Raw genomic sequence first — 13,711 nt, 5'->3', positions numbered from 1 at the left:
CCTTTCTAAATAATAATATATTATAGCATAGGTTCTGGTACCCTATCACTAGTAACATTTCCATTCAAATGTTTTTTCAATACGTTTATTTATATTTTTGTTTCTCATTTTAGCCTTAGTAAAAACTCTGTGTATGCAATCCCATTATAGAATAAACTGTTTAATATTGTAGATGGGGGAAACAGAATACGTACTATATTTACAGAAATAGGAATGATTTTTTTTTATGGTAAGAGCTTGGACATCCAACAGGCTTGTGTGTGCTAATTAGACAGAAGTGAGTAGAGGCAGGGTGTGGCATGCAAAGAGTACGTAACCTTTATTCGGCGCATGTACACACCCTCATTTACAGGCTATCTCCCCCAACCAGCGAACCAGGTTGCTAAGAGTTGATGATGAGGCCCCGTCGTTCAACTAGTGACCAGGTTCTAGCCAATAAGAAGATGGTTTTGGCAATCGCAGAGGTTATGTGGGTACCACTCTCCTGTCTGCCCTTGTCATTCCCATTCTAGAGCTGGTTGAAGCACGGTCTGCTATCTTGTGGCTTCTATTTCTGCCTTGCTTACTGTGAAGTGCACTATACTTATCACTGTACATAGTGTACATATTGCTGTTCTAAATTGGTGAAGGATAATATAAGTCTAAACTTTTTCTGCTGTGTTTATTTTGCTCCCATTACACCCGGGATAACAGGCCATTTGGAATCCTGGGTTGTAATACAGGGTGTTTTTATGATTTGATGTGCTGTTGGAGTGTGAGCAAGATAACATGTATGAAGGGATTCATGGAAACTGGTTAGCCAGACTTAGAGTCCTGGAAGGGAGAGGTAAAGTGCCTGCACTCTGAGGAAGGGGTGTCAATGTTGCAGTGTGCTTATCAGTGCAATATCAGTGTGCTTCTGGGAAGACTGATTTCATTGAATGACAGTGAAAGTGTATTCTTTTTTTATCAGGTTTCCTTACCTTTGTGGGAGACCAACAGTATGTACTTCTGTAACAGTCTGTATTCTGAGCAGCTCTTCAACAGAGGTTTTAAACATTAATCCTTATGATATGTAGACATTATTAATATTTTTTTCAATGCACCAGCTGTTGGAACATTAATCCTCACGATTTTTTTTTTTAACAAGTTGGCCGTCTCCCAACGAGGCAGGGTGACAAAAAAAGAAAATCCCCAAAAAGAAAATACTTTCATCATCATTCAACACTTTCACCTCACTCACACAAAAATCACTGTTTTTTGCAGAGATGCCCAGAATACAACAGTTTAGAAGCATATACATATAAAGATACACAACATATCCCTCCTAGGCCTATACCTCGACAACAACCTGAATTTCAGTACCCATTTCCAACACATAATCCTCTCGAAGATATGATACTCTGTGCCGCACACTGCCCTTCTCACACTATACCATTCACTCCTTTATCTATACCTCGCCTATGCTATTTGTGCTTGGGGATCAACTGCAGCAATACACGTAAAGCCAATAATAACCCAACAAAAAGCTGCAGTAAGAATAATCACTAAATCCCATCCTTGGCAACACCCTCCCCCCCCCTATTCATAGATCTAAACTTACTCCCCATTCAGAGTATCCACACTTACTACTGTGCAATCTACATCTACAGAACCTTAAATTCCAATATTAACCTTGACCTAAAATGCTTTCTTGATAGTTGTGACAGGACCCACAGGCATAACACCAGACACAAACATCTCTATGACATTCTCTGTGTCCGACTAAACCTTTACAAAAATTCTATGTATGTCAAAGGGCCTAAAATCTGGAACACTCTACCTGAAAGCTCTAGAACTGCAGACACATTCATTGCCTTCAAAACTACCGTTAGACAACATCTTATCTCTCTGATACACCCCGACAACTAACTACATGAAAACCATCTGTTCACACTTACACTCACTCACCCATTTGACTATAATCACAGAAATACGAATCTTAATCATAAAATAATGAATCCTAACTAGTCATAAGTTTGCCTGTGATACTACAATATATTACCTTTGTATTGTGCCAAAACAAAAGCATTTACATTGCTAAACTCACAAACTACAATGTAGTCACTTAGCCTTAATACCAGCTTACTCCATAATCTGTATTAATTTAGAGTTAAGAATTAATCTAAGTCTGCCCGACATGCCTAGCCATGCTATGTGTCCTAGTGGCCCCCTCTGTAATTAGTATTTTATAACATGCAAACCACACAATATCCAAAATCTGTAAACCCCGCATTGTAATCTTTACAGAGAATAAACTTGATTGACTGATTCATTGAAACTGCCAATATCCTGAACCCCTCCTTTAGAGTGCAGGCATTGTACTTCCCATTTCCAGGACTCAAGTCCGGCTATATAAAAATAACCAGTTTCCCTGAATCCCTTCACTAAATATTACCTTGCTCACACTCCAACAGCTCGTCAGGTCCTAAATACCATTTGTCTCCATTCACTCCTATCGAACACACTCACACACGCCTGCTGGAAGTCTAAGCCCCTCGCCCACAAAACCTCCCTTACCCTTTCCTTCCAACTTTTTCGAGGATGACACCTACCCTGCCTTCCTTACCCTACAGATTTATACGCTCTCCATGTCATTCTATTTTGATCCATTCTCTCTAAATGACCAAACCACCTCAACAACCCCTCTTCAGCCCTCTGACTAATACTTTTATTAACTCCACACCTTCTCCTAATTTCCACACACCGAATTTTCTGCATAATATTTACACCACACATTGCCCTTAGACAGGACATTTCCACTGCCTCCAACCGCCTCCTCGCTGCTGCATTTACAACCCAAGCTTCACACCCATATAAGTGTGTTGGTACTACTATACTTTCATACATTCCCTTCTTTGCCTCCATAGATAATGTTTTTTTGCCTCCACATATACCTCAATGCACCACTCCCCTTTTTTCCCTCATCAATTCTATGATTAACCTCATCCTTCATAAATCCATCCGCTGACACGTCAAGTCCCAAATATCTGAAAACATTCACTTCTTCCTTATGATATGCAGATATTATTATGAATATTTTTTTTCAACGCGCTCACCAGCAGTCTCCAATCGAGGCAGGTTGACTCTAAAAGAAAAATGAAAGCTTTCCTTTTTACATGTAGTAATATATACAGAAGGGGTTACTAGCTCCTTGCTCCTGATTATTATTATTATTATTAATATCATACTGATGGAAAGGGCAAACCTTTTAAGGGTCATATGGCATTACATGGTAAGAGTTGAAAAGGGATGGTAGAGAGGGAGAGGTTAAAGATCCATGATGCCCTGTAGACTAACATGTATACACACCTTCACAAATGATATCACGAAAGAGTTGCTTTTGATTGCCAAATGAAGTAAAGGTAACATTCTCCCAGGGAGTGCCATGCTGCAGATCTAAAGTATGCTGTTCTCTTGTGCGTTCCACTTTTAGCCAAGCCCCGCCATACCTGGTGGTAATGCCCCAGCACAGTTGTGAATGTTGTGTAATATAAGGTAAGATAATATGTGCACTTACTGCATTAATGTATTACACTAAATACAACTACTTTTGCCCTTCTGTATAAATAAAGTGTAAAGTTTCTTTATACCATAATTTAAATAGAAATAGGAAGATATCAAAATAAAGTACAGTATTTTGTAAATCAACAGGAATTGGCAATACAAAACAATGGGTTAACCTGAAGATTAGCCCCTTCCTTTCTTCAAGAAAACAAACTAAAGTAAGCAAATTCTTAGAAACCTAAAGTAAATAAAGCTAATTTATATTGCATAATTTTAGCATAGTAAGGTTACCATTGGTTGCTTTGTAAAATTTAGTATATAAAAAATTTGCCTGATTTTAATTAACTGTTTTCCTGGGGAGGGGGACTCTCTGGGTGATCAACACAATGAATGCACATTATTTTTAGGAGGAAGCGCTAAGCCCTTAGCATTCATTCGGTGCCTGAAGGACTAAGAAGCAATCTGATTCAATCCAAAGAAAGAGAAGTCCAATTCCTTGAATCAACAGCTCCTCACTAACATCAAAGCAACTCCCTTGTGGGGTCAATGAATTCACAATAGAGTGACAGTTAATGAAAATAAAAACCGAGAGTGCATACATATTTTCAACATGTAAGAAGCTTAGAAAAACACTGAAGCGATCAAGGAAGCTAGGTAGAAGACATCCTACATTATACGAGATATTTACTAAAACAAAACATGCTGGTGCTGCCTTAGTGTGCATAATGATTTTTTTTTTCATCAGTAAAGAAACATCCATGCTAAGTAACAATGTTGCATCAGCAAAATAAATGGTTGAGCAACAAACTGTCCTTAGAAAACCAACTTCTATTAATTTTCAAATCAAATATTAAAAAGTCTGCTCTTCAGGGTGAATATAGTACAGTACGTACTTTATTCCTGGTATCCACTTTGGTATTATTTTATAAGTGAAATCTTCCAAAATTGACGTGATTGGCCCCTAGTTAGTCAGAGCATTTTGGGCAACTTAGTTTATCTCGTCACCCCAGTGCTGTGTTGCTATTTAGTGTATCACTATTATGGTGTCATTTTAGTTGACATATCAATAAATAACAATTTCCTCAACATTATCGATATGTATATGCTATGGTAAGTGTGTATTGTTGATAGGGTTGTCATGTGAATAAAATACATAATGACCAATTTCATTCTACGAAAAGATCTGCAGGTTTAATCCCATTTTATTCAATTCACAATCGAAATCGCAAAATATCTTGTCACAAAGTACAAGTAAAAATCTTCCACTTACCAGAAAAAGTGTTCTCCGACACTGGGTATAAAATCATGACGAGTAGTAATTTTCCCTGTCTCTATCTGCTGAAACTTTGTCTCTACACTAAGATGTTGAGTTTTCCTAGCACCTTTAAGGGTAATCCACTGAAGCAGCCACTGATATGACTTATCACGGCAGGGAACTTCAAGGGTAGTCATGTAGTGGCGCCGGAATAGGATCATTCCCATCTATTATAAAGATGGAATGACAAATGGAAAAATATTATTGCATGGAAATACAAGGACTCAAATGGAAATAAGTTAGTTTGTTTGACATATAAATATATGAGTTATCCTAAGTAATTTATGCTATGTGTAATAATTATACGTATGTGTACCTGTGCAACTTTATGCGAAAATCTTGCAAGGCTTATACAGTGAATGAGGATGGAAAGGGAGGGTTAATTCCAATTACTTGGATCAACAGCCATTTGAACTTGGACCAGTTAATGGTCTAGTTAATGAACTTGGACCAGTTAATGGTCCAAGTCAAACTGAAACATCGTGATAAGTTTCATTCTCCCATTTGCGAGTTATTTGTGTAGTGTTTCACTGGCTTACCATGTATCCCTTCCTTAGTACTGCTGCTCCAGCTCCAACGCCAAACAAGCCAAAGCCAGCACTGAAGTAAGGGTTTTCTGATAATGACGAAATCAACTCTTGCAGACCCATTGTTGCGCCGATATCAACAGTTCCTGAAATAATAATAAATCTGATTATGGTCAGTTGCAGTTAACTCATTCTGAGAGAGAAATTATTTCATCATAATCATGGGGGAGGGCTAAACCCATAGGGATTATACAACGCCCATGAAGGGTGGGGGGCAGTTGGAAAGCATTCAGGCCTAATTCAAGGGATTGGATTATTATTATTTGATTTGATTCAGGGGACTGGAGCACAGATCCAATTTCCTAGATCAAGAGCTCCTCACCTGCATCAAGGAACCTCCCTTGTGGGGTCTATTATGGGGAGCACTAAACCAATAGAGATTATACAGCGCATATGGGTGGGATGGAAAGCACTCAGGCTTAATTCAGGGAACTGGAGCACAGATCCAATTCCCTAGAACAAGAGCCCCTCACCAGCATTATTATTATTATTATAATCAAAAAGAAGCGCTAAGCCACAAGGACTATACAGCTCACCAGCATCAAAGACCCTCCCTTGAGGTGTGGGGGGGGGGGTCTGAAAGAGAAATGTCCGAAATGCCCCAGCACGTTAGTGGCTTTTTTATTTGTACTTAACACTTTAAAAATGTAAATCACATATTGTACCTTTGCAAATTAATAAAATTTGTATTTGTATTGTAAAATCTGGTCCGAGTACAGTGTTTCTTCCTCACGATGTGTGTCAGCATTTAGTTATTTCTTCTCCTCCGGATAAATAAGTTTCCTCTACTTGACGATGAAGCACTGTATGACCCTTGTGGGTTTAGGGTTTAGTTTTGATTGTAGTCATAATAATAATCATCTACTTCACGATACTTGCAGTAAATTTTTCATGACGGTTGTTATTGTTGTTGGGAGTTTTGAAGGTCACTGAAACTTACATCTTATTTGAGACTCCAGCTCAAATTAATTTTTTTATTCTTTGCAAAATTTACAATGTGTGACTGACATGTTATCAACTATATTATTGGTCATCATATATAATAATTATATTACTGGTATCCCATCCATTAATTATAAAATTGGTATCCCATATATCAACTATATTATTGGTCATCAGATCTATTAGGTATATTATTGGTATTTACCTGGAGAGAGTTCCGGGGGTCAACGCCCCCGCGGTCCGGTCTGTGACCAGGCCTCCTGGTGGATAAGAGCCTGATCAACCAGGCTGTTACTGCTGGCTGCACGCAATCCAATGTACGAGCCACAGCCCGGCTGGTCAGGTACCGACTTTAGGTGCTTGTCCAGTGCCAGCTTGAAGACTGCCAGGGGTCTGTTGGTAATCCCTCTTATGTATGCTGGGAGGCAGTTGAACAGTCTCGGGCCCCTGACACTTGTATTGTCTCTTAACGTGCTAGTGACACCCCTGCTTTTCATTGGGGGAATGTTGCATCGTCTGCAGAGTCTTTTTCCTGTAACTTAACTATATTACTGGTCATCTTATAACTTAACTATATTATTGATCTTCCCGTCTATTAAGCATGTTATTGGTATTCTGTAACTTAACTATATTATTGGCCAACCCGTATATTAAGTACAGGTATCCCGTATATTAAGTATATTATTGGTATCCTCTAACTTAACTATAATACTGGTCGAACCGTCTACAAATTTAAGGTACGAGTCTCGTCAGAGTAACTATATTAACAATCTCGCGGCTTTTTCCTAGTACCTTAAGCGTATTTTTCTAGAAGAATGAAAAGGTTTTCTCGATGGCAAAAGTGGAAGGACTTAAAGAAGACTTCGATCACTTCACTATGGCTGCCAATGGACAAGAACTGTCTGGCGGCATGAAGAGACCTCGCTCCACAACTCCTCTCACTGCACCTTCCAAAAGGCCAAAATTGGATGAGAATGTCCTCCAGGAGAAGAGTACCGAACCATGGAAGCATTGCTGTCCCCCAGACAGTGAAGCAAAAACAGGTGGAGACACCTCTAGCGATACTGTTATCCCCGTGTTATCCTGGAGCAGCCTTGACATGAAGACAAAACTTGGTAGAGGGGCATATGGAGAGGCATGGGCAGCTCTCTTAAAACAAGATGATGGCTCCGCTACCAAGGTCGTCGTCAAGAAGCTCTTCGACGACGTTTATCTGAAAGAAGCTGTTAAGGAAGCCAGAGCTCTTCTCAAGGTTGATGGCGCCGGTGGAGCTCCCAAACTTTATGGCATGATTTACGATCCTTTAGGTATTGTCATGTCCCGCTGCCCCGGAGTAACTTTCGCAAAATTTATAGGAAAAAATTCCGCTGAAGATTGCTTTAAGGCATATAAAGCTGCTATAAGAGCATTAATGGATTTTCACCAGACCGGTTTTGCCCATAATGACATAACAGAATCAAATATAATGATTAGAAAACAAGGTCAGGATTACGTAGCGCATCTTATTGACCTCGGCCTCGCCGTAGATAGAACATTAAAACCCAAACTTCATAAGATGAAAATTAAAGAAGATAAAAGTCGTCTAAAAGAAATTCGTGGCTTTATCATGCAAGACAAAAACATCAGACAACAGTGAGTTGTCAAACCCACGATCAAGATGTTATGAAACCCAGGATCAAGATTCTACCTTGAGTTATGAACCCCAGGATCAAGATTCTACATTGAGTTATGAAACCCAGAATCAAGATTCTACATTGAGTTACCAAACCATCAAGAAACTACTCCACCTGCCTAATTGGAGACAAAGCCAGAGTCTGTACAGGATATCTTCGACTGGGAAACAGAGTATAATATCGACCTAGAAGCTCTCCTTCAGTGAACCAATCGTTCACTACCTTCAGGGACGCCATCACTCGTAGTGATCAAGAACAACTACATCCACTACAAGAAGACCACCAAGTATATGAGGATATTTTCACGAATTAAAAAGTTTATTTTTTTAAGTTTTAAAGAAGGTAATATTATTATTTTTTTTAAGTGAAAGGACTGATTTTAGTTGAGGTGATAGTAACAATAATTATATATTGGAGTTTGACTGTGTGAATAGTGCAGCTTAAGTGCTTTAGAAATAATGACGTGTATGGTAGTGTTTTATGGTGACGTGTATGGTAGTAATGTATGGTGATGTGTATGGTAGTATTGTATGGTGACGTGTTTGGTAGTGCTGTTTGGTGACGTGTATGGTAGTGATGTATGGTGACGTGTATGGTAGTTGTATGGTGACGTGTATGGTGGTTGTATGGTGACGTGTATGGTGGTGATGTATGAAGACGTGTAAGGTAGCATTGTATGGTGGCGTGTATGGTAGTGATGTATGATAATTTATATGGTGACGTGAATGGTAGTGATGTATGGTGAAGTGTAGTGTTATATGGTGACGTGTATTGTAGTTTTGTATGGTAGTGCCGTATGGTGACATTGTGACGTGTATGGTAGTGTAGTAGTGATTTGTAGTGATGTATAGTTAGTAAGTAGGTACCTGGGTGTTATTGGACTGGTGTGGGTCACATCCTGGCGACATAATTGACCTAATTTACCTGAAATGCTCTGCATAACAAGTGCTGTCTATATAGTATGTCAGCTAGGTCTGTACACGTACTTGTGGAAATAAATATTATTATTATTACTGGGTGCAACGACTGCCAGATCTGGGCAGGTAATGGAAAGGAGACAAGTTTCCTCAAAATATGAAAAATATATTCGAAATTAGGTCAGGTAGACCCCGATGGTTAAACCATACCCCCGGCCGGGATTGAACCCGCGGTCATAGAGTCTCAAAACTCGCGTTAGCCACTAGACCAGCTAGCCACAATAAGATTCATCCAACTAAGTATATTTCTACACCATAGGAAAGTTAGCACAGGCACCTCTGTGCTAACTTTCCTATGGTGTAGAATTATACCTAGTTGGATGAATCTTATTGTGGCTAGCTGGTCTAGTGGCTAACGCGACGGGCTGGAGTTTTGAGACTCTATGACCGCGGGTTCAATCCCGGCCGGGGGTATGGTTTATTTGCAATCGTGTCATTACGATTTCTTGAGTCAAGTTGAGTCAACAACAACAGATTTCTCCGAAGGTTATTCATATCGTCCCGACCAAGTGCCCAGTTGCTTATGATGAGGACAAGCTTTCTGGGAAGAAAATAATTAAAATTCCTAACAGATGCTCCAGGCAGAGGTAGAGCGAGACATCTACTCTTTACGAAGGCTGGCGCAGAAGTGTGATCCAAAATGAATGGAAGCGTGATCTTTGTTTTTGTTGGGTTTAAAGGGCCACTGACAGCCGTTACCGTAACCTGTTGAGGGAGTTAAGACGGTCACAAACACCTCAACCGGTGTTGAGCTCTTTTTCTCGGTGTCCGGGAAGTTATCTTTCCAAAGCTGAGCGATGAAAGGAAAATGATCAAGCGTTTCCTCTGAAAACAGGAACTAGAAATGCCCAATTATGTCAGCTGATGTCCTTTACGTATTATTATTATTATAATAAAAAAAGAAGCGCTAAGCCACAAGGACTATACAGCGGTGTCCTTTACGTAAGCTGATCAAGGCATCAACATTTCTACCCGAGTCAGTAGCTAGTTTAACACTGTATCTTTGCAAAGAAATAAAATTTGTATTTGTATTGTAAAATCTGGTCCGAGTACAGTGTTTCTTCCTCACGATGTGTGTCAGCATTTAGTTATTTCTTCTCCTCCGGATAAATAAGTTTCCTCTACTTGACGATGCAGCACTGTATGACCCTTTTGGGTTTAGGGTTTAGTTTTGATTGTAGTAATAATAATAATCATCTACTTCACGATACTTGCAGTAAATTTTTTCATGACGGTTGTTATAGTTGTTGGGAGTTTTGAAGGTCACCGAAACTTACATCTTATTTGAGGCTCGAGCTCAAATTCAAATTTTTATTATTTGCAAAGTTTACAATGTGTGACTGACATGTTATCAACTATATTATTGGTCATCATATATATTAATTATATTACTAGTATCCCATCCATTAATTATAAAATTGGTATCCCATATATCAACTATATGATTGGTATCCCATATATCAACCATATTATTGGCCATCCCGTGTATTAAGTATATTATTGGTATCCTGTAACTTAACTATATTTTTGGTATCCTGTAACTTAACTATATTATTGGTCACCTTATAACTTAACTATATTATTGGTCAACCTATATATTAAGAATATTACTGGAATTCCGTAAATTAACTATATTATTGATCTACCTGTCTATTAAGCATATTATTGGTATTCTGTAGCTTAACTATATTATTGGTCAACCCGTATATTAAGTACTGGTATCCCGTATATTAAGCATATTAATGGTATCCTCTAACTTAACTATAATACTGGTCGTACCGTCTACAAATTTAAGGTACGAGTCTCGTCAGGGTAACTATATTAACAATCTCGCGGCTTTTTCCTAGTACCTTAAGCGTATTTTTCTAGAAGAAAGAAAAGGTTTTCTCGATGGCAAAAGTGGAAGGACTTAAAGAAGACTTCGATCACTTCACTAAGGCTGCCAATGGACAAGAACTGTCTGGTGGTATGAAGAGACCTCGCTCCACAACTCCTCCTCTCACTGCACCTTCCAAAAAGCCAAAATTGGATGAGAATGTCCTCCAGGAGAAGAGTACTGAACCATGGAAGCATTGCTGTCCCCCAGACAGTGAAGCAAAAACAGGTGGAGACACCTCTAGCGATACTGTTATCCCCGTGTTATCCTGGAGCAGCCTTGACATGAAGACAAAACTTGGTAGAGGGGCATATGGAGAGGCATGGGCAGCTCTCTTAAAACAAGATGATGGCTCCGCTACCAAGGTCGTCGTCAAGAAGCTCTTCGACGACGTTTATCTGAAAGAAGCTGTTAAGGAAGCCAGAGCTCTTCTCAAGGTTGATGGCGCCGGTGGAGCTCCCAAACTTTATGGCATGATTTACGATCCTTTAGGTATTGTCATGTCCCGCTGCCCCGGAGTAACTTTCGCAAAATTTATAGGAAAAAATTCCGCTGAAGATTGCTTTAAGGCATATAAAGCTGCTATAAGAGCATTAATGGATTTTCACCAGACCGGTTTTGCCCATAATGACATAACAGAATCAAATATAATGATTAGAAAACAAGGTCAGGATTACGTAGCGCATCTTATTGACCTCGGCCTCGCCGTAGATAGAACATTAAAACCCAAACTTCATAAGATGAAAATTAAAGAAGATAAAAGTCGTCTAAAAGAAATTCGTGGCTTTATCATGCAAGACAAAAACATCAGACAACAGTGAGTTGTCAAACCCACGATCAAGATGTTATGAAACCCAGGATCAAGATTCTACCTTGAGTTATCAACCCCAGAATCAAGATTCTACATTGAGTTATGAAACCCAGGATCAAGATTCTACATTGAGTTACCAAACCATCAAGAAACTACTCCACCTGCCTAATTGGAGACAAAGCCAGAGTCTGTACAGGATATCTTCGACTGGGAAACAGAGTATAATATCGACCTAGAAGCTCTCCTTCAGTGAACCAATCGTTCACTACCTTCAGGGACGCCATCACTCGTAGTGATCAAGAACAACTACATCCACTAAAGAAGACCACCAAGTATATGAGGATATTTTCACGAATTAAAAAGTTTATTTTTTTAAGTTTTAAAGAAGGTAATATTATTATTTTTTTTAAGTGAAAGGACTGATTTTAGTTGAGGTGATAGTAACAATAATTATATATTGGAGTTTGACTGTGTGAATAGTGCAGCTTAAGTGCTTTAGAAATAATGACGTGTATGGTAGTGTTTTATGGTGACGTGTATGGTAGTAATGTATGGTGATGTGTATGGTAGTATTGTATGGTGACGTGTTTGGTAGTGCTGTTTGGTGACGTGTATGGTAGTGATGTATGGTGACGTGTATGGTAGTTGTATGGTGATGGTGGTGATGTATGATGACGTGTATGGTGGTTGTATGGTGACGTGTATGGTGGTGATGTATGAAGACGTGTAAGGTAGCATTGTATGGTGGCGTGTATGGTAGTGATGTATGATAATTTATATGGTGACGTGAATGGTAGTGATGTATGGTGAAGTGTAGTGTTATATGGTGACGTGTATTGTAGTTTTGTATGGTAGTGCCGTATGGTGACATTGTGACGTGTATGGTAGTGTAGTAGTGATTTGTAGTGATGTATAGTTAGTAAGTAGGTACCTGGGTGTTATTGGACTGGTGTGGGTCACATCCTGGCGACATAATTGACCTAATTTACCTGAAATGCTCTGCATAACAAGTGCTGTCTATATAGTATGTCAGCTAGGTCTGTACACGTACTTGTGGAAATAAATATTATTATTATTACTGGGTGCAACGACTGCCAGATCTGGGCAGGTAATGGAAAGGAGACAAGTTTCCTCAAAATATGAAAAACATATTCGAAATTAGGTCAGGTGGACCCCGATGGTTAAACCCTGACAAAGCCAGACGTCCATACCTCGTCTCTGGTTGAGTCAACAACAACAGATTTCTCCGAAGGTTATTCATATCGTCCCGACCAAGTGCTCACTTGCTTATGATGAGGACAAGCTTTCTGGGAAGAAAATAATTAAAATTCCTAACAGATGCTCCAGGCAGAGGTAGAGCGAGACATCTACTCTTTACGAAGGCTGGCGCAGAAGTGTGATCCAAAATGAATGGAAGCGTGATCTTTGTTTTTGTTGGGTTTAAAGGGCCACTGACAGCCGTTACCGTAACCTGTTGAGGGAGTTAAGACGGTCACAAACACCTCAACCGGTGTTGAGCTCTTTTTCTCGGTGTCCGGGAAGTTATCTTTCCAAAGCTGAGCGATGAAAGGAAAATGATCAAGCGTTTCCTCTGAAAACAGGAACTAGAAATGCCCAATTATGTCAGCTGATGTCCTTTACGTATTATTATTATTATAATAAAAAAAGAAGCGCTAAGCCACAAGGACTATACAGCGGTGTCCTTTACGTAAGCTGATCAAGGCATCAACATTTCTACCCGAGTCAGTAGCTAGTTTAACACTGTATCTTTGCAAAGAAATAAAATTTGTATTTGTATTGTAAAATCTGGTCCGAGTACAGTGTTTCTTCCTCACGATGTGTGTCAGCATTTAGTTATTTCTTCTCCTCCGGATAAATAAGTTTCCTCTACTTGACGATGCAGCACTGTATGACCCTTTTGGGTTTAGGGTTTAGTTTTGATTGTAGTAATAATAATAATCATCTACTTCACGATACTTGCAGTAAATTTTTTCATGACGGTTGT

At 39.2% G+C, this 13,711-nt stretch overlaps 1 protein-coding gene across 5 annotated transcripts in view; it reads right to left on the bottom strand.

The window, feature by feature from the left end:
• The window catches only part of Bcs1 (Bcs1 chaperone), a 29,636-nt gene extending 16,535 nt beyond the window's left edge, over positions 1-13,101 (bottom strand). The window contains exons 1-4 of one of the 5 annotated variants that reach the window (XM_070102775.1): positions 6,093-6,376; positions 5,380-5,513; positions 4,796-5,007; positions 3,331-3,470 (exon numbers count right to left, since the gene is read on the bottom strand). In XM_070102775.1, the coding sequence (XP_069958876.1) occupies positions 3,331-3,470; positions 4,796-5,007; positions 5,380-5,490 (463 nt within the window). In that variant the 5' untranslated portion in view covers positions 5,491-5,513; positions 6,093-6,376. Of the gene's footprint in view, positions 1-3,330; positions 3,471-4,795; positions 5,008-5,379; positions 5,514-5,963; positions 5,984-6,092; positions 6,377-6,574; positions 6,764-12,917 lie in introns of those variants that run through there. The other 4 variants (XM_053796308.2, XM_053796309.2, XM_053796307.2 and 1 more) reach the window with 4 other exon arrangements.
• Positions 13,102-13,711: the final 610 nt, after the last annotated feature.

This window comes from Cherax quadricarinatus, chromosome 83 (genome assembly GCF_038502225.1).
Source record: "Cherax quadricarinatus isolate ZL_2023a chromosome 83, ASM3850222v1, whole genome shotgun sequence".
NCBI lineage: Eukaryota > Metazoa > Arthropoda > Malacostraca > Decapoda > Parastacidae > Cherax > Cherax quadricarinatus.
This window is presented reverse-complemented; position numbering and strand designations above follow the sequence as displayed.